Genomic DNA, 24,858 nt, shown 5'->3' on the forward strand with positions numbered 1-24,858 from the left:
GAACAATGGCAGCTCTCCATTAGTGCTAATGGGGATTAGTGTTGTGACACCTGGGGGGGGGGGGGGGGGCATCATGGGAGAAGCTGCACTTTTCCCCTCCCACTGTCCCCCTTCATCAAACCTACACCATCTCAACTTCACAACTCGACCTGAGTCTTAGTGCCTATCTGTCTCTGATCTCTATCCAGACTACTTTAATGTCTATTGGCTTATTTCCATATAAGTTGTGTCTGGACACTGATCCTCAAACCTGGTACTGACAGAGTTACAAGGAGTTACTTGTAGCTTGTTGAATGTCAAGCTAATTAAATCCCCTGCCTTTGACAAAATTAGATTTGCTCCCTGATTGACAATGTGGCTCCAATTATTCCAGTAGATCGTTTCCTCCTACGAATGTGAATTAAAATGAAATAAATCTGGGATGGGGCCAAACCGGGGGTCCTCATCCCACCTCCCTCTCCTCACCTCTCAGTCCCCCTCTCCCCGACCCTCTCCCCTCCTCATTCTACCAAATTCCTGCACTCTGGCCAAGACGCCCAGTCAATTAATAAGACATTGTCTCCTCCCCCTTGGTTCGGGGGGTCCGGGGGCCACCCAGGAGCCTGTGGCCCTCCTCTAAAGCTGCTTCCCTGGTGGCCCCCAGGAATGCCAGTCGCTTTGGGAACAGGATGGGGAGGAAGGGAGGGGGGAGAAGGGAGAGGGAAGAATAGAAACAGCCTCATCATCATCAGGCTCCGGGGCGAGCCAGTCACAACCGCAGGGGCAACAAAAGGGGAATGTGTTCCAGTTCCAAGGATCCAAAAGCCCTTCTCTCCACTGTAGTCCAGCCTAGCGTACTACCCACACACACACTCTCCCTCTGAAACCTTTAAAGGCTGAACTCCTCCATCATACCCTGCCACTGCGCCTGTTTACCCAGAGGACTGCCCTGCCCCCTCCCACTGCCCTGCCCCTCCCCTCCCTGACCTGTCCCTATTTCACTCTCACCAGCCATGCCTTACTCTCTCAGCTGTGGAGTCACTACCATAATAATGGTGATCCTCAAAAGACAAGACATCAAGCAGCCAAGAGTTTGTGAACTTAGAAATTTTATTTCAACATTTGAACATGTGACAAACAGTAACAGTATTATATTATTTTCTACAGGTAGAAAGGATTCAAAAACCTTAAAGCCCTTTACTTTTTTTCTCAGATAAACATGTCTTCAAACACATATATCAAACCACAGGACAGGCAAAATCTGCAAACACAAACAATACTTGATTTGAACAGAATTATTTTACAAAATACGCACACACTCCCTTATTGTCCATTGTTAGAAACCGAGTTGATTCAACTGGGCTCCAGCCAATCACAGCAAGGCCCACACCAAGGCTGTCCCTAGCATACTCCAGACAGTAGAAATGCAGTAGAAACAGTTTGGCTCTTCAGTACACACTGTGGTCTATCATCTGGGTCTCAAGACCAAGCACCTGCACACATGCAGTTTCACTATGTTTTAAAGGTCCTATAATTTAGACTTGGCTATGACTTAGCATGTACATTATCTACAGCTGTTTTAAGACACACAAAATAAAAATAATCCAATTTTGGAAACGTTAATTCCCCCCCCCCCCATCGACTATACCAATTCCAAAGTGATTCATTTATCGCATGTAGATTTCTAGCCCAGCTAGATACACCCAAAAAATCAAATATAATGATATATAAGCTTTTCCAAATGTCGTTCTCTTATCTGGAGACTCATCTGATAGATATCAAATCTAGAGCTGATGCAGCACAGTGAGAGCAGTCACAGACTAAAGGCCAAGGAGCTCGAGACACTAGTACACACTGCCCTCTTGTGGTTTCTCTTGGAAAAAATGTTTCCCTTGAGTGCAAGACAACAGGAGGACCACAAACCACACGTTATGAGGGATAAGACCGAATGTTAAATACGAGTAATAAATACATATTTCATACTATGAATGCTGTGTGACGTACCCACATGTACTGATAGTAAGATAGTTTCTGAATTAGACCTTTGGTAAACTAAAGGCTGTTCGTTCGCCTAACAAAATGGAAATCTTGGTCAAATGAAATTGCATCTGATTCACATTAGGTCAACAGTAACTTCCCAATCGATGAGGTCTCCATACTAAGATCCCTTTAGAGGTCCCTTCATGGGAACAAAACACCACAGATATTTCGATGCAGGAGACCCTATAACTCTAATAGAAGAGAAACACATTCAAGAGGTTTACACTTAGAACAGAGAGAAGACCCCCAGCAACAACAGAGCTTTGTGATGTCATTGCATTGTGACATCACAATGGATTATTGTGACATCCCTGCATTATGACATCAAAATTATTAACCATCGCAATGAATTGATGAAATCACAATGAACCATTATGCTCTCACAACAGAATAATCCAAATGGACTATTAAAGAACCCTATAACCACATAGACTGATGTCAAATGATCTCAACTTAAAACAAGCTTGGACTGTTTGATTGATAGGGGGAGAATGTACTGTGCATTTCTCCTGGTAAAGCAGAGATAGAACGGTGTGTGATTCCTTGTCTGGTTGCATCCGTGGTGTGTCTGCAGTCCTGCACCATGCAGGTATCCACAACAGCATCATCGCAGTCACTACAGAGCGAGCAGTGGTGCTCTCCAAAACTGGCTCCAGACCAACAGAGGGCCGTCACCATCAAGCTCTGCACAGACCAACCAACCATCAAGCTCTGCACAGACCAACCAACCATCAAGCTCTGCACAGACCAACCAACCATCAAGCTCTGCACAGACCAACCAACCATCAAGCTCTGCACAGACCAACCAACCATCAAGCTCTGCACAGACCAACCAACCATCAAGCTCTGCACAGACCAACCAACCATCAAGCTCTGCACAGACCAACCAACCATCAAGCTCTGCACAGAACAACCAACCATCAAGCTCTGCACAGACCAACAGAGAGCAGTCACCATCAACCAATGTCTCATCTGTCAGTGTGTCCTCTCTCGAAATCCCTTTCCGGGGAGAATTAAAAACCTGATGAACTTGAAAAACCCCAATGAGGGCAAACTTTGACCTTAAAGCTGAATTGCATGATAACAACAGTATATCAACTGGCAAATATCCCAAAGTCAATAGAACTAACTGCTACAGTGCTGCAAGAGAACAGAGTATCCCAAAATATAGCATCAACCAATACCTTACATGACACAAACAAGTATGAAATTTTGGCATCGAAATGGACCCTGGATCGCGTGTGACAATAGCGACAGCCGAATGACTGTTGGTAAACACACTTCCCCCAGGCCCTCTGTGCCTTCACACCGACAACGCCAGAGTATGGGTGCTGTGCGCTAAGCAGGCCTAAGTGGGGGAGGAATTATGTGCCAACGGTAATGTGTTCTAGAGGAGAACAGCGGTTTGAATGGCTTTGTGTCGATCCGGTTCAGGACCACGGACAGCAATACACAGCCCGAGCCCCACCTCAGGGCTGTCCAACCAGCCAGCTGAGGGAGGTGGACCAGGTCAGTCTGGGTTGGAAAGCAGCCCTGCGGGGAGGTGGACCAAGTCAGTCTGGGTTGGAAAGCAGCCCTGCGGGGAGGTGGACCAGGTCAGTCTGGGTTGGAAAGCAGCCCTGCGGGGAGGTGGACCAGGTCAGTCTGGGTTGGAAAGCAGCCCTGCGGGGAGGTGGACCAGGTCAGTCTGGGTTGGAAAGCAGCCCTGCGGGGAGGTGGACCAGGTCAGTCTGGGTTGGAAAGCAGCCCTGCGGGGAGGTGGACCAGGTCAGTCGGGGTTGGAGAGCAGCCCTGCGGGGCGCTAGGTCTCCAGGAGAGCCCATCTCCTGGTGGTCCTCAGTTCCAGGACGATGCCTCCTGAGAAGCTCGGGAAGGAAGCCACCTCCTACTACCTACCAGCTAACCCTCTACAGGCTCCTCCCACAATCTGCAGTCTTCTCCCACTTCCCCTCAGGCTCCTCCCATTCAAAGTTGCCCATCCATCCATTCCACCACCCGAGCCTTGAGCAAACCATCTGTCCTGAATGTGACCCCAGAACGACCTTACTGCAGCTGATTTAATCAGCCGACAGCCAATTAAACACTGATTCGGAGTTAATTGGACTAAGGTGGAATATTCTCTGTGCTGCCAACTTGTATTGAAGCTGACGACCCAGAACACAGAGGCTGCTGACTCAGCAGCACCACAGAACAGGAAAGCACACTGGAATCTACACGGCAAGCAAATATGTCCTGTTTGCATGAGACAGGCCAAAAAGGTCCACTGTTAACTGTAAAAAATACCCAGGACAGACTACAGACAGCTCATTAAACAGAGTGCTTGAGCGAGCTGGGAGCAAGGATAACGCGCACACAAATCGACACTAGAGAAATGGAGTCTCTGAACAACAGAAGAAAAACAGACGCACAAGAATGGTTCAGTTCTGCTACTCGATGGCACACTAACATGCTGTTCTTCAAAGAGTCTGGCTCGTTGGAAGAGCGGACCAGATAACCCAGCACCGCCCAGCCTCCACCAGAGCTGGCTCCCAGGGATAGAGAGGCCAGGCTGGGTAACACGCCGAGCTGAGCCATGCTAACTAGCTGAGCCCGTCTCCCTGGGGAGGGTTCAATATAGGACACCCTCCTTCCCCTTCCTCTCTGTGAGCTATTAATACACCCAAACAAAGGAAAAGAGGCTTAATGATGCGGCAAAAGACAACTCAAGCGAACTAAGTCGGACGACAGCTTTGCCGTGTTCAGCTCCAAGGTCGGGGCTTTTTAGTCCGTGATATTGAGATGTTCTGCGTGCGAGTGTGTGTGTATACAGTACATGTGTAGACTCTGCTCTTTCTACACAGTGTAAGACCTCCGTGGTGAGGCCTCCACGACAGGATGGAGCCGAACGACACAGAACATCTGTGCATAGTTTTAAAGCGTGGAAACGGTTGGTATCAACTTAGCGCTAAGCTTAAGTACTCACACATAATGACTTGTACTCGTACTGGACAACACACAGTACAGACACGTTTAGAATTACACCAACACAAACTGTGACGTAAAGGATCTTTTTGCATACTTGCATAAAAAAAAAAGGAACAACCTCATGCAGATTTTAGCAGCTACCTAAATTAGTTTTCTTTAATGCTTTGGTTCTGAGTTCTGAATACAATGCACTGGAAGAAGATAGAGAAGAGGCTGATGTGTCCGTTCTATCACTGGGGACTGGAGCCATAGATGAGAGCTGGGACACGCTGTCTCATTGGGGTGAGGGGCTGTCTCAGACACGCAGGGGGAACGACAGACCGAAGGGCTGTTTTCATCAGGATCACTGGGATCCCTTTCCACGCACACAAGGCTGACAGCTGCGGCATCGAGCGTGGCTGTGGACTGACAGCTTCTTATGTGCCACTGCAGTACATGTGACTGTCTTTCTGGTCTGGTATTGTCCTGTCCGGTACGGTCCGGTGTGGTCTGGTATGGTCTGGTGTGGTGTGGTATGGTGTGGTCCGGTCTGGTATGGTGTGGTATGATCTGGTGTGGTATGATATGGTATGGTCTGATCTGGTGTGGTATGATCTGGTGTGGTATGATATGGTATGATATGGTATGGTGTGGTATGATCTGGTGTGGTATGATCTGGTGTGGTATGATCTGGTGTGGTATGATCTGGTGTGGTATGATCTGGTGTGGTATGATATGGTATGATATGGTCTGGTGTGGTATGGTATGATATGGTCTGGTGTGGTATGATCTGGTGTGGTATGATATGGTCTGGTATGGTCTGGTGTGGTATGATCTGGTGTGGTATGATATGGTCTGGTATCATGGGTTTAGTGTGGGGGGGGATCCAGCAACCCCATTATCCGTGTCCATCCTCCCCATTTCTTTCCACAGCCCCCCACTGTGACCCCCAACATCCAGTCTTGGGGATGTTGCGCAATGTCCCCAAAACATGCCGAGCCAATAGCAGAGCAGTCCTTCTGCAGGGCCAGATGCTGCCGCCTGACAGCCAATCAGATCAGCCGGCCAGAAGTCACGCTAGCTCATGAGCGAAACCACTCAAAGTACCGTGCCAGTGAATGTCAGGGAGCTAAACACAGCTGCTTCTCTGAGGACGATCACTTATCTATCTAGCGAAGCGTTCATTTTGCAGTGATTAAGTTATTTTGGTTGAACAAGCGCGGTCCTTTCCTTATTTGTAATCCCCTCCCCAGAGCAGGACTAAGAACCTACACACCAGTCATGGTGTCCTAGATCTGGGAGCTGACTGAACTGCCTCTCGTGAAAACAACAGGAAGAGAGGACGCACATCTCCTTAGATACAGTGATGAAAAGGAAGTTTGAATTCCAAAACACCTAGCTGTCTGCTTTTGAAATTCTCCCTTAGGAGATAAAACAGTTTTTTGACTAGAGACTAGGGTTCTGACCATGTAAAAAAACACATAAATAAATTAAGATAAAACAATGTATATCCTGTATATATATATATATATATATAGCATATATATAGACTAATATATATATATATAATAAATCATTTACAGTCTCTGTATTCACATATATAAATATACTATCTCCGCTTTCCCCATAGTTACAGTAAGCTGCAGGACAAAGGCTTGCATTTTGGGTTAGACCGTGTATATAAACCGTAGGTAAGTCCTTAAAGTAAATGGCAGGATAATACCAGGGCAGACCGAAACAGAGATGGACAGATATAGAGATAGAGGTGGACAGAAGTGGACATGGATAGAGATAGAGGTGGACAGAAGTGGACATGGATACAGATAGAGGTGGACAAAAGTGGACGTGGATAGACATAGAGGTGGACAGAAGTGGACATGGATAGAGATGGACAGAAGTGGACGTGGATAGAGATAGAGGTGGACAGAAGTGGACGTGGATAGAGATAGAGGTGGACAGAAGTGGACATGGATAGAGATAGAGGTGGACAGAAGTGGACATGGATAGAGATAGAGGTGGACAGAAGTGAGAGAGGTGGACATAGGGTAGAAAGCTGCTGCTCTCCCAGGTGAGGCTGAAGAGTTGTCCCCAGCATGTGGCCCTGGGGGAGTAGGGCAGCCCTTTACACTGGACACTGGTGACGACCTGATCACATCCCTGATTAATGATCTGTGTGTGTGTGTGTAAGCATGTATGTACAGTATGTATGTATGTATGTATGTATGTATGTATGTATGTATGTATGTGTGCATGTGTGCATGTGTGCGTGTGAGAGAGATGGTCTATTGCTAGCGATGTCTGAGAGGTGATTGCTGTATCTGCTGCATGCTTAGTTTAGAGGCGTGCACTTGTCCATGCATGGGGCTGACAACCAGTGGAGGGAGAAGGGTGAGAGAAGGAGAGAGAGAGAGAGAGAAAGAGAGAGGAAGAGAGCGCCAGAGAGAAAGACAGGTCTCTTATGCGGTTTCAGGTCCCTCGGCCAATTTTACGAAGCAGTCTGTCTCCCTGGTTCTCTCAGTATTAGAAGTCAAAGGTCGGGCGGGGCCGGGGGCGGAAGATGGTCGGGGTCTATGGCCAGGGTTAGGGGCATGCCCCCGGGGGTGCTGCCAGAGGGCTGGGGGGAAGCCTCCCCCTCTGGGGAGGTCTTTTCCTGGGACTGGGAGGAGGAGGAGGAGGAGTGGGTGCTCTCGCTGGAACTGCTGCGGGTGTCTGTGCTGGTGCTGGTCTTCTTCATCTTCCTCCTCTTGGCCAGGGGCGCCTTGTCCACCGTCTGCAGGCGGAAACCCTCCCGTTTACACTTGTTGAACGCCTGCATGGGAGAGAAAACACATTTACAAACGCTTGTCAGACGAACACACCTCAGAGACAAACACCAACACAGCTCAGAGACACACCATCACAGACACACCTCAGAGACACACCATCACCAGTACACCCAAGTGAAACGTCATCACCAACACACCTCAGAGCAACACCAACTACACCCATGTAGCCACAATCTCTGTCCCCCACCATACCCCCACAACTCCACCACACCCCAACCCCTCGCTCCACCTCCAACTGGCACCCCTCCCTCTTACGTTGAAGGTGGCGTTGACGTAGGTGTGGACGGAGGCGGTGGAGGAGCCCAGGATGTCAGGGGTCATCAGGGGGTTGGAGGACAGCTGGCTGTCGTCCTGCAACCAGGCGTTGTAACGCAGACCACACATCTTGATCCTCTTGTCAGGGTCCACCGTCAGCAGCTCTGCAGAGGAGAACACGAGGAGTCACTAACAAGGTCACCAACACGGTCAGTAACACGGTCACTAACACGGTCACCATCACGGTCAGCAACACGGTCACTAACACGGTCACTAACACGGTCAGCAACACGGTCACTAACACGGTCACCATCACGGTCAGCAACACGGTCACTAACACGGTCAGTAACACAGACACTAACACGGTCACCATCACGGTCACTAACACGGTCACCATCACGGTCAGCAACACGGTCACTAACACGGTCACTAACACGGTCAGTAACACAGACACTAACACGGTCACCATCACGGTCACTAACACGGTCACCATCACGGTCAGCAACACGGTCACTAACACGGTCACTAACACGGTCAGTAACACAGACACTAACACGGTCACCATCACGGTCAGTAACACGGTCACCATCACAGTCAGTAACAGGGTCACCATCACGGTCACTATCACCATCACGGTCAGTAACACGGTCACCATCACGGTCACTATCACTATCACGGTCAGTAACACGGTCACCATCACGGTCACTATCACTATCACGGTCAGTAACACAGTCACCATCACGGTCACCATCACGGTCACCATCACGGTCACCAACACGGTCACCATCACGGTCACCAACACGGTCACTAACACGGTCAGTAATGAAGTCACCAACATGGTCACAGTCAGCCCTCACCCTGGATGAGGTCCTTGGCCTGCTGGGACACGTTCCTCCAGGCCTCGCCCTGGAAGGAGAAGTCGCCCTGCTTAATCTTCTTCATGATCTCCTCAGCGCTGGTGCGTGTGCCCTGGCACTGGAAGGGCACCTGGCCTGACAGCATGGTGTACTGCAACCACACCAACACAGCACACCGTTAGAACCACTGTTGGAGACACTGGTAGAACCCTGTCAACACAGTTAAATACACTGGTAGTCACAGTTAGAACCACTGTTAGAACCCACTTAACACCGTCTGAGGGTAGAATAGAGTTAGAGTAGAAGAGAGCTAGAGTAGAGTAGAGCTAGAGTAGAATAGAGAAGAAGAGAGCTAGAGTAGAGCTAGAGTAGAATAGAGCTAGAGTAGAGCTAGAGTAGAATAGAGCTAGAGATAGAGTAGAATAGATCTAGAGTAGAGTAGATTAGAGCTAGAGTAGAGCTAGAGTAGAATAGAGCTAGAGTAGAATAGAGTGGAGCTAGAGTAGAGTAGAATAGTGCTAGAGTAGAGTAGAATAGTGCTAGAGTAGAGTAGAGCTAGAGTAGAGTTAGAGTAAAATAGAGCTAGAGAAGAATAGAGCTAGAGTAGAGTAGAATAAAGCTTGAGTTGAGTAGAGCTAGAGTAGAGCTAGAGTACAATAGAGCTAGAGTAGAGTAGAGCTAGAGTAGAGCTAGAGTACAATAGAGCTAGAGTAGAGTAGAGCTAGAGTAGAGCTTGAGTAGAGCTAGTCTAGCTAGAATATACTCAGGTAGAATAGAGCTATATATAGTACAGCTATAGTATAGTACAGCCATAGTATAGTATAGTATAGTACAGCTTAGGGCTGGGCGATATATCGAATATTAATGAGAATATCGCAATAATTTTGACGACAATGTAAAATGTGAAAAAAATTTGAATATATCGAATATACATAAATGTGTTGCTTGTGTTTTAAGATCACCGTCTGGCTCCTGTGTTCACACACACACAAGACACACACAGACACCGTTTGTGCACATACTCACAAAGAGCATGTGCAGAAACTGAAAATTGCACGCGCACAGGCACTTTCATTTGCTCTCTTCTTGTCCTGTCACATAAGGACCTCTGCATGAATTGTTCCATATGAGGTCCATTTTGTCAAGTTGCAAGTAACCATGTTATGGCAACTGCTTAAATTTGCACTACACATGTTGTACTTTGTAACAATAGCTGGTCTAACTCTTTTTTATTATTTAAATGCAAATGAAAACATATCGAGATATATATTGAATATCTTAAACATTTTGACAATATCGAGATATCACCTTTTTTTTATATCGCCCAGCCCTAGTACAGCTATAGTATAGTATAGCGCAGCTATATTATAGTACAGCTATAGTATAGTATAGTACAGCTATAGTATAGTACAGCTATGGTATATGATAGTATAGTACAGCTATAGTATAGTATAGTACAGCTATAGTATAGTACAGCTATGGTATATGATAGTATAGTACAGCTATAGTATAGTACAGCTATAGTATTGTTAGATGATTTTCTGTCAGAGGAGGGGCCAAGGAAAGCACCACAATGAAAAGAGTTGACTTTGTTTATTAAGTCGAGCTGCTCGGATCACGTCACCACGACAGGCAGAGTGGTTGGCATGAGTGAGAAAACATGTCTCTCAGAAGTCCTTTATATACGGCTGGACTGTACAAATATAGTTACCATCACAACATCTCCTTAAACGGTACTCATTCCACAACTTGATGCACAGAAGAAACAACACACAGGTGATGCGGTCATCAATCATTGCTTGTACTATTCTCTGCATCTTGCACTTAACCTAAGTTGACCCTAGCACATTCCTTGATCTATATGTGTATTGTCCAAGGCCTGCTCCGTGACCTCTTGACCACAGCAAGAGACAACCTCACACATGTATAGAAAATCTGCGTATCAAGTATAGTACAGCTATAGTACAATATAGAGTAAAACTAGAGCAGAGAAGAGCTAGAGGGGCACTACAAACACTGTACAGCTGAATGTGATGTAAACTTTGCTTTTGATTTTGTTTTCCAACATACTATTGAAAATAATAAAGCAAATGAAGATGGCACGGACAAAAATGACACAACCGAATATTTACATTTACATAGTCATTTAGCAGACGCTCTTATCCAGAGCGACTTACAGTAAGTACAGGGACATTCCCCCCGAGGCAAGTAGGGTGAAATGCCTTGCCCAAGGACACAACGTAATTTGACACAGCCGGGAATTGAACTGGCAACCTTCAGATTACTAGCCCAATTCCCTAACCGCTCAGCCACCTGACTCCCCCATTTAGTTGCACAACCTTTACAGGCAATCACTGCAAACGTCTCTGTAGCGCTCAGTGAGACTTCTGCACTTGTTAACAGGTAGTCTGGCCCGCTCTTCCTGAGCAAACTGCTCCAGCTAGCTCAGGTTTGATGGGTGCCTTGTCTTATCCATTCTTGTGCTTTAAGATGTGTGTTTTGGGTAATTATCCTGTTGGTGGACCCATGACCTGCAACTGAGACAGAACTTTCTGACACTGGGCAGTACGTTGCTCCAGAAGGCCTTGATCATGTTGAGATGTTATTGTGTCCTGCACAGATTCAAGGTACCCTGTGCCAGGCACAGCAAAGCAGTGCCAGGCCATGACGAGCCTCCTCCATGTTTCACTGTAAGGGTGCTGTTCTTTTCTTTGAAAGCCTCCATTTCACAAACGCAGAGCTGATGTGACTTGCCAAAAAGCTCCAGGTTTGACTCATCTGTCCAAAAGAAGGATTGTGGCTTGTCAATATGAATTTGAGCAAATTCAAGTCTGGCTTTTTTACGTTTGTCTTTCAGAATCGGAGTCCTCCTGGGTCTTCTTCTATGGAGGCCACTCTCGCTCAAAAAGTGACAGATGGTGCGATCAGAAAACTGAAGTACTTTCACCTTGGAGTTCAGCTTGTACCTCTTTGGCAGTCATCCTTGGTTTGTTTTCCTACCATTCGCACTATCCTTCTGTTCCATCTGGGGTCGATTTTCCTCTTGCAGCTGTGCCCAGGGAGGTTGGCCACAGTTCCATGGACCTTGAACTTCTGAATAAAATGTGCAACTGTTATCACAGAAACATCAAGCTGCATGGAGATGGTCTTGTAACCTTTACCAAGCTTGTCTATTATTTTCTAACTGATCTCCTCAGACAACTGGCTCTTTTGCCGTTTCTGGTCCATGTTCAGTGTGGTGCACACCAAACGGCACAGTGACTACGTTCCTCCATTTAAATAGGCTGAATGACTGATTACAAGATTGAAGACATGGGGGATACAAATTACAGAACTAAATTGGTTTGGAAAATCAATATGATGCTATTTTTTCTTATCTTTTCTAAAGGGTGCCAACACATGTGTCCAGGCCATTTCAGAATATCTTTGTAGAATGAGCAATAATCAGTTTTCACAGCATCTTTGCTTTATTCTATGACATACCAAAGATATGCAAGTACACATGATGCTATAGCTTTTAATGGCATCATTTTTCTGGAGGAATGAAGCATTGTTTCAATGAGCTGTACGGTTAGCAACACATTTGAACACAGGCATTTTTGTGCAGCGTGAGCAGTATGTGGAAGCCTACAGCAATCTCTCTCCTTGACCTGATTATGGCTGCAAATTTCCGCTAATTTCTCAGTAGATACAAAGAGAGCGAGAGAGAGAGATAAAGAGAGACAGAAAGAGAGTAGAGAGAGAGAAACAGAGAGAGGATGAGAGCTAGTGACAGAGAGAGAAAAAGCCCTTTTGGCAGTGCTTGCTCAGTAGTGCTTTTTAATCTCTCCTCATCTGTGTGTGTGTGTGTGTGTCTCCTCTCCCTCTCCTTGGCTCTCTATGCTTCCAGAGCACTCTGTACAAAGGCTGTCATGATCCATCTCATCACAGCTCCATACAGCGGGGGGGAGACACCCCGCCCTCCCCCTTTTTCCCCCAAGGGGGCGCACCCCCCATGATTCTCTCTCCTCCAGGGGGCGCACCACTCTACCCTCTCCCCCAGGGGGCACCACCTCACGCATGAGAGGCCAAGCGGAGAGAGAAGTCTCTCCTCATCTTCCTCTCTCGCTGGCTTTCTCTATTCTACTGCTCTTAGTTCTCAGAAGAAGGCCATTGAATGAGACGGACATTTCCCGCTGGCGGGCGGGAAGAAAAAAATCACGTCTACATGGCTGGTGAAGACCGGTTCTATGGTACTGTGAGTTGAGTCTGGTTCTACAGTACTGTGAGTAGAGTCAGGTAGAGTCTGGTTCTATAGTACTGTGAGTAGAGTCAGGTAGAGTCTGGTTCTATAGTACTGTGAGTAGAGTTTGGTAGAATCTGGTTCTATAGTACTGTGAGTAGAGTCTGGTAGAGTCTGGTTCTATAGTACTGTGAGTAGAGTCAGGTAGAGTCTGGTTCTATAGTACTGTGAGTAGAGTTTGGTAGAATCTGGTTCTATAGTACTGTGAGTAGAGTCAGGTAGAGTCTGGTTCTATAGTACTGTGAGTAGAGTCAGGTAGAGTCTGGTTCTATAGTACTGTGAGTAGAGTTTGGTAGAATCTGGTTCTATAGTACTGTGAGTAGAGTCTGGTAGAGTCTGGTTCTATAGTACTGTGAGTGGATCCGGTCTCTGAGGAGCCGTTAATAGAGACTGGGTTTTGTGGTAAATATTCTACTGTGTCAGCACACTAAAGGATGCTACAGGCCACTGCTCTGAACAGGAGATAAAGATAGGTGTCACACTACATAGATGGAAAAAACAACACACACACACAGGCACACACACAAGTCGTAAACGTAAGATTGACGAAATACAAGAGGCAGGCTGTTCTCTGGATGTTGGCAAAACAGAGGCAGCAAGCAGCACACAGCTATGGTAGCTTGTCCATCATTAGTAGCTGCTATCTTTGTGTGTGCCAGTATGTAGACCAGGCGACTAGGCAGTCTGATCCAGGATTTGGACCCATATCCAGCCCCGTCTTGCAGGGCCAGAGCTGAGGGCTGCATGGGGGCCTGTTAGGTCCCCCTCCCCTCCTCCATCTCTCTTCTTCTCTCTTGTTCTCTCCTCTCCGCTCCCCTGCTCCTTAAATGTTTTCTTTCTTCCCCTCAATGCCGTTCTCCCTGTAGCCTCCTCTAACTCTCTCTCCCCTCCCTTGTCCTCTCTCCCCCCTCCCCTTCTCTTTCTGTCCTTCTCTGATCTGTCCCACCTCCATCTCCCTCCACCCTCTCCCCTCCTCCTTCCCCACTTCTCCTTCACCCTCCTCCCTCTCCCTCCTCCCTCTCCAGTCCCCACCTCCTCTCTTTCTCCTTTCCCATCCTCCCTCCCCTCCCCTCCCCTCCCTCCCTCGTCCCATCCTCCCCCCGCTCCTCCTCCCTCGTCCCATCCTCCCCCCTCCCCTCCTCCCTCGTCCCATCCTCCCCCCGCTCCTCCTCCCTCCCCCCATCCTCCCCCCGCTCCTCCTCCCTCGTCCCATCCTCCCCCCGCTCCTCCTCCCTCGTCCCCCTCACCAGGATGACCCCCAGGCTCCAGAGGTCGCAGGACTCGTCGTAGCCATCGTAGTTGAGGATCTCGGGGGCGGCGTACTGCAGAGTGAAGCACGGCGTCTGCAGCAGCTGGTTGTCCGGCGGCTTGAGCCGAGCGAAGCCGAAGTCTATGATCTTGATCTCCGAGTTCTCCGTGTCGTCCGTGAACAGCAGGTTCTGCAAAGGGGTCAGAGAAAGCCATCAGACCGGTTTCCCGCCTAATAGAGGAGTCTGGGGCGAGACAAAGAAACACAAAACTAGACCGATGGGATTATTGTTGCGAGGTGTCAACCCCAACTACAGACATTCGTTTCTACAGACACTGCCGTTCCACACATCGTCTTGTTTATTGACTTATGAATCAATACTTGGAACTATTTAAAACAATGAAATACAGTCAAGTGTATGTGGGTGCCAAGGATTATGACCCAGGGGGCAGGGAGTATGTCTCAGGTGTGTGACCCAGGGGTGTGTGACCCAGGTGTCTGGGGGTCAGGGAGCGTGACCCGGGCAGGGTGCGGTACCTCTGGTTTGAGGTCCCTGTGCACCACGCCCACGTCGTGCATGTGGCTGACGGCCGACTGCAGCCTCCTCATGATGCGGCTGGCCTCCGTCTCGCTGAAGTGCTGCTTCCTGCGGATCCTCTCCAGCAGCTCCCCGCCTCCCAGCAGCTCCAGCACCAGGTAGGTGTGCAGCTGGACACGCACACACACACACACACACGCATGCACACACACACACGCATGCACGCACACACACACATGCACACACACACACGCATGCACACACACACACGCATGCACACACACACGCCCATGCACACGCACACACTCGCACAAACAACACATACACACACACGCACACACACACACACAAACAAACGTATAGACACAAAGACACACACGTATGAGTCCATATGCTGGAGCTAGATGAGGAGTTACAAGCACCAATCCATCTTGCTTCTGGAAGCACCTGCGCAAATGTTGTCTACGGCGAAGCACAGTGACACACAGCTTGATATTCTTCCCAGAGCATCAGAAACATCCCAAAAATAACACTTGTGAGCGGATTCAGAGATCAAACCCTAGCAGAACAAGGCAAACCAAGTGGGCAGGGAGTAATGTGTTTGTGTGTGTGCTTCCGTGTGTGTTCATGCCATGTGTGAGTGTGTGCATGTACATGTACATGTGCCTGTCTGTGTGTGTGTGTGTTCATGCCATGTGTGAGTGTGTGTGTTCCTGCGGGGTAGGGTTTCTCATTAACGTCGCGACCGGGGGAACAAAGGCGAGGCAGGGCGAGGCGGCGGTGCTTTGATCTGGGGCCGGGAGCCACGGTAACAACCCCACAGCGCTCCTCTGCTTTGAGTACTGATCCTCAGCCTGAAGGGCCAGGGCTAATGAACCTCAGCAATATCAGCCATCTACACACACCCCTTCCATACACACACACACACACCCTTCCATACACACACACACACACACACCTTCCATACACACACACACCTTCCATACACACCCCCCCCCCTTCCATACACACACACACACCTTCCATACACACACACACCTTCCATACACACCCCCCCCTTCCATACACACACACACACCTTCCATACACACACACACCTATACACACCCCTTGCATACACATACAGACCACTTCCATACACACGCACACACAAACACAGCCATTCCATACACAAACACACACAAACCCCTTCCATATACACACACATTCTCATGTATACAAGTAATCTGTCATCTGCAACACACTCTCACACACACTCGCCATACACACATGCTGACACACACACACCCACCCTTGCGCATACACACACCTGCAACACACACTCCCTTACATACACACACACACCATAAACACATACTGACACACGCCTGCACGCACACCCAAACAAATGACACTTCTACTCAGACGCCAGAGTCAGTACACAAACAGCCATCTTGTTTGTCTGATCGAGTGAAGACAGATCTGAAGGACTTCAGACTGTGGTCTCTCCATGCATGTAGCGGCCGTCAGTGTAGCACGTAACACTGTTGCTGCAACAGGGCAAGCAGTTCTACCTGAGCCACAGGAGAGGGGAGATGTTTGTAGGACGATAAGGAGAGAGGGAGAAGTCCCACTGGACCTCTCACTGCCGTCCTCATCTACTCTGTTCTACTTCTCTGACAATGACACACAAGGATGTGGTCTCCACAGATGAGGGGGGGGGGGAGGAGAAACCCAGAGAGAGAGAGAGAGAAAGAGAGACCCAGACAGAGAGAGAGACCCAGAAAGAGAGAGAGACCCTCAGCTGGACCTACCTGGTCGTGGTAGATCTCGTGCAACTTGACGATGTTGGGGTGGCCGTCACAGAGCTTCAGAGCAGCTATCTCCTTCTGCGTCTGGGCCTCCATCCTGAGGCAGACAAGAGAGACCCGTGTCCGCTCAGAGACCCACAACTGACAACTGCCCTTGACTTCACCGAAAGACCAGCCCTGATCCCAACACCATATGTGTGAGAGACACCCTGTCAGGGTGTGTATGACAGTGTGTGTGTGTGTCAGAGTGTTCTGTACCGCTTGGAGACGATCTTCACGGCGTACTTCTGGCCAGTCTTCTTGTGAGTGCACCTCCTGCAGATGGAGAAGCTGCCTTCTCCCAGGGCGCTCTCCTTCAGGTCCATCTCATAGCTCATGTAGAAGGGAGAGTCCTGGAGGAGAGACCAGCCATCACACCACACTCCTCACTGGAGAGACCAGCCATCACACCACACTCCTCACTGGAGAGACCAGCCACCACACCACACTCCTCACTGGAGAGACCAGTCAGCCGTTAACAGCACACATCACACCATCCAGAAGCTTAAAGGATACTGCTTAAAGCTACAGGATCATACTTCTCCAAAACATTATACTTAGAAATGTATATTTTAAATGTAAAGAAAAGACAGAATGCTCAAACTAATAGACCAAGATGGCAAACCAAACCGTTACACAAGGACAAGAACCAGAGCTTGTTAAGTGTTTCTAGAAGGGACTTGGAGGTAAATGTAGAAGGTGTAGAAAGGCTCGCAGGTGTAGAAAGGCTCGCCCCCTCACCTTCATCATGGCGCTGCGTGCGACAGCGGCCGAGCCGGGTCTGTCAGAACCCCCGCACATCTGAGCCGGCTCGTCCATCACCACGTTCCTCTTGAACAGGATGGAGGGAGCCATGAAGGAGTAGCCCTGCTCACACACACACACACACCCGCACACACATCATTAACACATTTCCAATACAAGTAGGACCTTTATAATCACATGTGGTGTCCATGTCAGACCACCTGGTCCTGTTGTTAGAGGAATTGACAGGTGCTCCGTCCCTCAATGCCCCCCGCCTTGCCTCCCTTCCCTCCTGCCTCCATCACTCCCCACCTGTCCTCCCTTCCCTCCTGCCTCCATCAATCCCCACCTGTCCTCTCTTCCCTCCTGCCTCCATCACTCCCCACCTGCCTCCATTACTCCCCATCTGCCTCCTTTACTCCCTGCCCCCATCACCTCTCTGCCTCCATCACCTCCCTGCCTCCATCACCTCTCTGCCTCCATCACCTCCCTGCCTCCATCACCTCCCTGCCTCCATCCCTCCCTCCCTGCCTGGATCCAGCTGTGGAAGCCCTGGGATCCAGGACCCCATTCTCTCTCGCTCTCCGACTGAGACCCCCCCCCCAACACACACAGCTGCGTGGAGCGCGGCGGCAGCCATGGATGGACGGAAGGACGGATAGATGGATGAATGCATGAGAGGGGCCCTAAATTGCCAGGCTTCAATATTTGATTGCCATGCTGTGAAATTACGCCTCGGGACACTAATGCAATTTAATGTTGTTTTGTGTAGCATTGGGGGGGCAAGCACGCGGTTAAAAGTTGGGATTGCAGCCGCTATCTCGCCAATTGCTGGGCTGGAAAATGATAAAGCCTACAAAATGTCAGTTGATGTGAAAGGCAGATACGGGGAAAAGCCAAGTCTGAGATGGCAATCAAAGGTTTGAGGCGTAACCGAAGCAGACATGGTGATTCTGTTAAACTGTAACCTTTTATTCCAGGAGAGAAGACCCTTAATGGATCTATTGATCCGCCAGGCTCAAGGACCCAGAAGGCAATCAGAGTTGGAATCTCATGTAATACATCAGACAGCTATCAGCTGGCAGTCAGCTCTGGGCTCGCAGCCCCATCACACACGCTCTTTCACATCAGTTATCTCCATCACAGCTCCATATGGCAATAATTACAGGGCTTCGGTAAAAAAAAGAAGGAAATTAAAAAAGGGGGGGAAAAAGAGTCTTTAGTCTATTTGAATACCATTGGAGACAGACAAGCTGGTGTTGACATAAATCAAACTATTGAGGATTTTCCAAACTTCACTTGATGGGTTCAATAGATGACAGAGATCAAATATAGCCAAGCTGAGCACGAGAGCCCTGCTTCCACATATCAAAACAGTTTACGTGAGTGCTCTCCTTATTCCCCAGCCTCTGAGGCTGAGGGGGGCTACACCCTCAACCCCCCCTCCCCCCAACATTCCCTCACCCCCTAACCCCCTCCCCAACTCCCCTCAAACCCTTGCCCATCCCCTTCTACCCCCCCAACCCTACTATCGTTACCCTCCCCCTTCAACCATCACTCCCTCCACCTCCACCCCCTGCCCCCCCCCCCTCCAACCTTCACCTGCCCCCCCCCAATCCCCTCCAATCGCCACCCCCCCCCCCCCCCCCCTCACCTGGAAGATGCGGTCACAGTTCTGGGGCAGGGCTGCAGGGGAGTAGGTGGGGTCCATCTCTGTGAACTCTTCTGCAAAGTTACTGACGTCCAGCTCATTCCGGATCACCGGCTTGAAGGGGGCGGGGACCCTCTTGGCTGCCAGGTCCTCCCAGTTAATTTTCTAAAGGGGATTCGGACCAAGAGAGATCGTTTGTAAGTCAAACTCTCACTTTCATTTGTCCAGAAACACTCCTTTGGGATGGACGAGCGAGGCCTACAGAGAGGCTGACAAGGAGAGAGAGGGAGAGCACCTGGTAGAAGGGGTGTTTCTTCACGTTTTCTGCTCCACAGGGGCCCGAGCCGAGCCTCTTCTTCGGGTCCTTGATGAGGAGGCGCTGGATGAGGTCTTTGGCCAGCGGGCCCATGTCTTTGGGAAACGGAGGGTCCTTCTTGGAGATCCTCCTGAGAGCAGGGGGGGGGGGAATCAAGGTTACATGGTGGGCGGCTGTGGCTCAAAGGGTAGACCGGGTCATCCAGTAACCGCAGGCTTGGTGGTTTGATCCCTGGCTCTTCCTGTCTAAGTGTTGAGCAAGGTTTAAGTGTGTGTGTGTGTGTGTGCGAACGGGTGAATGAGATGGAAAAATGTAAAGCACCGAGTACTGTTGTGGTAGAAAACATGCTTTATAAGGGAAGTCTCTTTGACTATTTATTGTATCCAGCTTTATTATACTGTCCTAACGTTTAGATAAGAGTACACATGGACAGATGGCGGTGGTAATTGAGGCAACGGTCCAAAGCACAACACCAAAATGAATCCCTAATCATTCAAATGCTCCTCATTGAAACAGTATATGGCCCCAGAGATGTTTTGTCTTAAGAGCAGCAGAGCTGCAAACCGCCTCGTTTTCTGTGTGGAGAACGTGAAAGCATGCGTACTTGGCGATGTCTGTGTGGGAGTTCTCGTTTCCGTCGACAGTGAACGGCGATCCGCCCGTCATGAGCTCGTACATCAGCACACCAAGGCTCCACCAATCCACCGCCTGGAAAACGTCGTTTTTAATGCCCCAGTCGACATCCGGGACAGGATATGATGTCAAATTGTACATTTTTGTATGAAACTTTTTTTTCTGTCAGGCAAATAATGTTTGTTGGCAGTACCGCAGCGTTAAGACTTACCTTGTCATGACCAGACTCCCCCCCCTCCACTATCTCTGGGGCCATGTATTCAATGGTGCCACAGATAGAGTACGCTCTCTCCACCTGTGTGAAGCAACACACACACACACACACAGAAGCACACACCGAATCACACACAGAGACACACAGTGTTTACATCCCTGGGTCTGTAAAAAAAAAAGCTTCTCAAACTCGTTCACGTCTGTCAGCGCAGAACGAGGTATTTTGAAGAATGTTGGAGATGAAACAGAGCAGTGTATGGGCTGCATTCAGAAACATTCCCAGCGTGGTTGTGGGTGGTCGTTGGCCCAGGATAAACACTCATCCATTAGCTGAAGAGAGACCACGCGTTTGCTCCGCTCTCCCTTCTCATGCGAAAAAGAAACATTCGTTTTTCATAGTTCAACACAAGTTTACTTAAGACGGTTTTCTTTACCGTCGTCAAGTGGAGGCATTAAAACACATGATCTACGATCGCATGGTAACGTTCGTAAACTTTGCAGGACAACAACGCACACTCACGTCATCAAACTCTTTACTGAGGCCAAAATCTGTGAGCACAACGTGCCCGCTGGAGTCCATCAAGATGTTCTCCAGCTTCAGGTCTCGATACACGATCCCCAGCTGCATCATGGGAGAACAAAAAAACAGCTAGGGTGAGTGAGGTCTGCCAAGCACTAATTGTCCCATTTGAGAAGACATTCTTTTTTTTGCTCCCCACTGACCTATATTACTGCACAGGTAAGTAGAATAAGAGTGTTAAAAAGATGTCGTACATTAAAAAGCTAAATAGTAGGCTATATGTTGAGGGTGATGGAGTGAAGCGCTGCCAGACAGGAGCAGCGTACCTGGTGTAAGTGCTCCAGCGCCAACACGATCTCTCCACTGTAAAGAGCCACTTCCTGCTCCTTGAAGCGAACCCTCTGGACCAAGTGTGTGAAAAGCTCCCCACCATTCACATAATCTGCCGGGGGGGGGGGGGGGGGGGGGGGGGGAGAAATCCATATCTGTTGTAGGGAAATCAAGATATCCTCTGGCCTGGCTAGACATCCCTACTGTATATTTTAGAATCATACTTCCTGTTTTGTACTGTGGTGCCGCATTTTTTTATTTATTTGGATAGGGATTGTCACATGATGTACACAAGACAATCACAAATAACCCATACAAAGAGGACCAGTGTACTTTGGTGACACTGTTGTACACTGTTGTACCAGTGTACAACAGTGTTGTTTTAATCAAATCCTCAATAGGTCGCTTTAAGTCAGCACCAGCTTGTCTGTCTCCAATGGTTTTCAAATTGACTAAAGACTCTTTAATTCTTTTTTATTTATTAAAATGTTTTACCGAAGCCCTGTAATTAACGCCATATGGAGCAGTGATGGAGATAACTGATGAGAATAGTCCATTGAAACATGGACTAACCAACAACTACACCTCCTTTCTCCCTTCAGCAAGACAAATAGAAACAGGAACGCTTCTGACCCAGGATGAGGTGCAGCTTGGTGTCTGTCTGGAAGGCGTAGTGCAGGGTGACCAGGAAGGGAGACTGCCGGATGTGCTCCAGCACCTGCCTCTCGGTGCGCGTGTGCTCTGCTGTCTTGGCCTTCTGTACGATGGTGGCCTTCTTCAGCACCTTCATGGCATACAGCATCCCCGCATCGTGCCCGCTGACTTTGCGGACCAGGAACACCTTGCCGTAAGCTGACCGAGGGGGGGGGGGGAGAGAGAGGGAGGGATGACGGGCGAGGAGAAAGGAGAAGGCCGGGCGCTACAGAGGGTATTTTTGCTGTGGGATTTGTGACAGACCAGCCCCCCCGGAGCTGACCTGGAGTTGAGCGTGGTCACTCACCTCCTGTGCCCAGCACCTTCAGCAGCTCAAAGTTCTCAATGCCCACCCTCTCCACATGGCCTGTCAGATTGGCTGTGGGCACAGAGAAAAACACACATGGTTGGTAGGGACAGAGGGAGACAGAGACAGAGGGCAGATAGAAAGAGGGGAAAGGAAGGGAGGGATAAAGAGAGAGAGAGAGGAACAGAAGAGACAGAAACAGGAAAGAGGAACAAGACAGAGCGAGAGGGTGCAACATAACTCGTTTTTGATCATGTGTCCATTTGGCTCCATTGACGAGCCATTGACATACAAATAAATATGTCCTGACACATGAATAACACATAGGGCAACCCACATCAAAAACAGAATGGCCATGTTGGGAAAACAGCCTTTTCTGAGTTTTGGCACTGGCAGTGCAACAGAGCTCGAGCTCTTGTCTGCTCTGCTCATGTGCGGTCTGGCCCAGCTCAGCTCACCAGCCATACTGCTTCTTCTGACATGTGTATTGTGGTGAACACATCCCTTCTGGCTCACACTCCAGATAGAAAGCAACCAGGGTAGATGAGATCTCATCTCTCAGTCTACCTCTGACATTGCACGAGTGTAGGCCTAGATAGTAAAAGAGAAGCTGCATACAGCTCAGGCTTATCAAGACAGCATCTACTTAGTGTCATTTCCATCTCCTCACACATGAAGCTGCTGACACTGACTGGATTAGTGCGTGAGTGAAGCATGTGCAGGCAGCCATCTTTGAGGTCGGAGGTTTGAGATACGTAACACCTCCTCGAGTACACAGTGAATTCAATGTTTATTAATAGATTTGACTGGGGTATTCAGACCACTGCCTCATGACTGGAGGTATCTCTATGCAAAAGAGGGTCGGCTGGATGGTAGCATGGTACCCTACAGCAGGAAATTACATGAATCGTCCTCTTTATTAAAGGGGCCACCATAAAAGCCTATTGTGTGATGTTTACTCATTGTGGGCATCCCTGAAAACTTGAAAAGTGATAAACCGGGACTTTATATTCCTTGATGAAACAAGGTTTGATGATCAAGGAAGCCACTGATGAAAAAAGAGCATCTATTAGTATGTTGTCATTACTGTTGGCCGCTGACAACAAGGCACACTTAGTAGGTCACTGTCGGGACAGAAAACATTGCCTGTCAAGGAACAAGGTCAGGCCCACCCTTTCGTGTACAGTAAAACAGAGGTGCCTCATATCCTGCCATGAACAGAAGCATATAGCAATATCCATCAATAATGGTCTTTGAACGGTATGAGGACATACTGGCTGAGATGAAGCGTCAAAGCAAAGCAAAAAAAAAAGCATATTTGATTGGGACAGTATACAGTACACGGGTGACGCTGGGAATTCGTGATGTGCCCTGATGCTGAGAGACAGATGCCAAATTGGAGGGAAAGCAATCCAACTCAACTCAACCGGTACTGCAATCTTGAATACATGTTGAGAGAGCAGAGTGCAATTGGCTGCACTGTTAGAAAATGGCAGCTGCATTTAAAAAGGGAGTAGTTGGCTACACACCCACTACTAAATGTCGCCACTACAAAAGGGCCAAGTTAACACCACCTAAGAAAAATGACAAACGTTCCTAGATAACCTTTGCTAACCGAACCGCCCACTCTTGGCGTTGATTGTTAGCTGCGACGTGTCCCGCTCTTTCAAAACTTTGGAGAAAAGTAAGTGACCAGCCAAGTTACACGGCACGTCAGTTATCTAACGTGAAGAACATGATAATAAATGGGTAAACTTAAACAGCAAATACAGCCTTGCTAACAGATACACGTTAACAGGTTCAGTTACAGTGTTGTGTCGCAGCAGTGGCTGAGCTACTGTCAGATCATGGCTAAGCTAACGCTAAAGCGCTACATTATCACGTCTAGACTTCTTTTTCTCTTTTGACTAGGCTTGCCAGCTTTTGCAAACCCCAGCAATGAATTAATTCCTTAGACTCGTGCCAGCTAGGTGGGTATCTGGCAACTATGCAAGCTACAGTTCTGCAGCTAGCTGGTGTGTTAGCTAGCTAGATCATGTGTGGTCAACTGAACAAGTGTACTGTACAGTGCAATACTCCACATATGTCGTTTTGTAAAAAATGCAGACAGTGGCTTAGCAGATTCAATATAGCTTACTAAACGTAGACACCCAACTTAAACTTACCGTTTTTCAGCTCGTGTTTCACAGTAAACAGGTCACCTTCTTTTGAAGATCCCTCCATCGAAGATGGAATAATATTCCAATTCCAAATTTATGAAGATAGGTAGCAAGACTAGCTAGCTTTTTACCTTGCTAGCAAGTCTTCAAACGATGTCGTTTTACAGTATTACAGAGGCAGAATTTGGCCACCCAGCTATGTTGTCAAACTTGTAAACTAAAAAGAAATACTGTCTCGGAACAAGCCAAGACAAAAAGGTGTACACATGAAATCCATATTACAGCACAAGGTAGCTACTGCCACACCACCACTGCCCTCACAACCAAGCCCCCCAAGAGCTGTGATTGGGGTTGCTAGGGGACTTCTTAAATCTCATTGGACTATTTTGCTGTCTATTATAAATGGACACGCCTCCTTTGACATGGCCCACCTTCGTGTGATCTGACAGCTCAAACTGGAGTTGGATACTGCTTTCTTTGCGGGCCATGTGGTAC

General features: G+C 48.5%; 1 protein-coding gene across 2 annotated transcripts; it reads right to left on the minus strand.

The window, feature by feature from the left end:
• Window positions 1–1,070: 1,070 nt before the first annotated feature.
• On the minus strand, window positions 1,071–24,680 carry rps6ka5 (ribosomal protein S6 kinase, polypeptide 5). Of its 2 annotated transcripts, XR_009931333.1 has the most exons (18): window positions 24,370–24,680; window positions 22,205–22,276; window positions 21,838–22,056; window positions 21,201–21,316; window positions 20,875–20,976; window positions 20,353–20,436; window positions 20,113–20,216; window positions 19,488–19,638; window positions 19,196–19,357; window positions 17,539–17,664; window positions 17,017–17,150; window positions 16,762–16,855; window positions 14,968–15,138; window positions 14,429–14,620; window positions 8,900–9,050; window positions 8,043–8,206; window positions 2,981–7,771; window positions 1,071–2,701 (listed from the first exon to the last, which is right to left on the minus strand). XR_009931333.1 is itself a non-coding variant. In XM_062468653.1 (17 exons), the coding sequence occupies exons 1-17, from the start codon at window positions 24,425–24,427 to the stop codon at window positions 7,490–7,492; spliced, it is 2,382 nt and encodes a 793-aa protein (XP_062324637.1). In that variant the 5' UTR covers window positions 24,428–24,680; the 3' UTR covers window positions 1,071–7,489. The 2 variants fall into 2 exon arrangements, 1 of the variants encoding a protein (XP_062324637.1); XM_062468653.1 differs by having other exon boundaries at window positions 1,071–7,771.
• Between the last annotated feature and the right edge of the window lie 178 nt (window positions 24,681–24,858).

The sequence above is a fragment of the Osmerus eperlanus genome, chromosome 9 (assembly GCF_963692335.1).
Source record: "Osmerus eperlanus chromosome 9, fOsmEpe2.1, whole genome shotgun sequence".
In the NCBI taxonomy this organism is placed as follows: Eukaryota; Metazoa; Chordata; class Actinopteri; order Osmeriformes; family Osmeridae; genus Osmerus; species Osmerus eperlanus.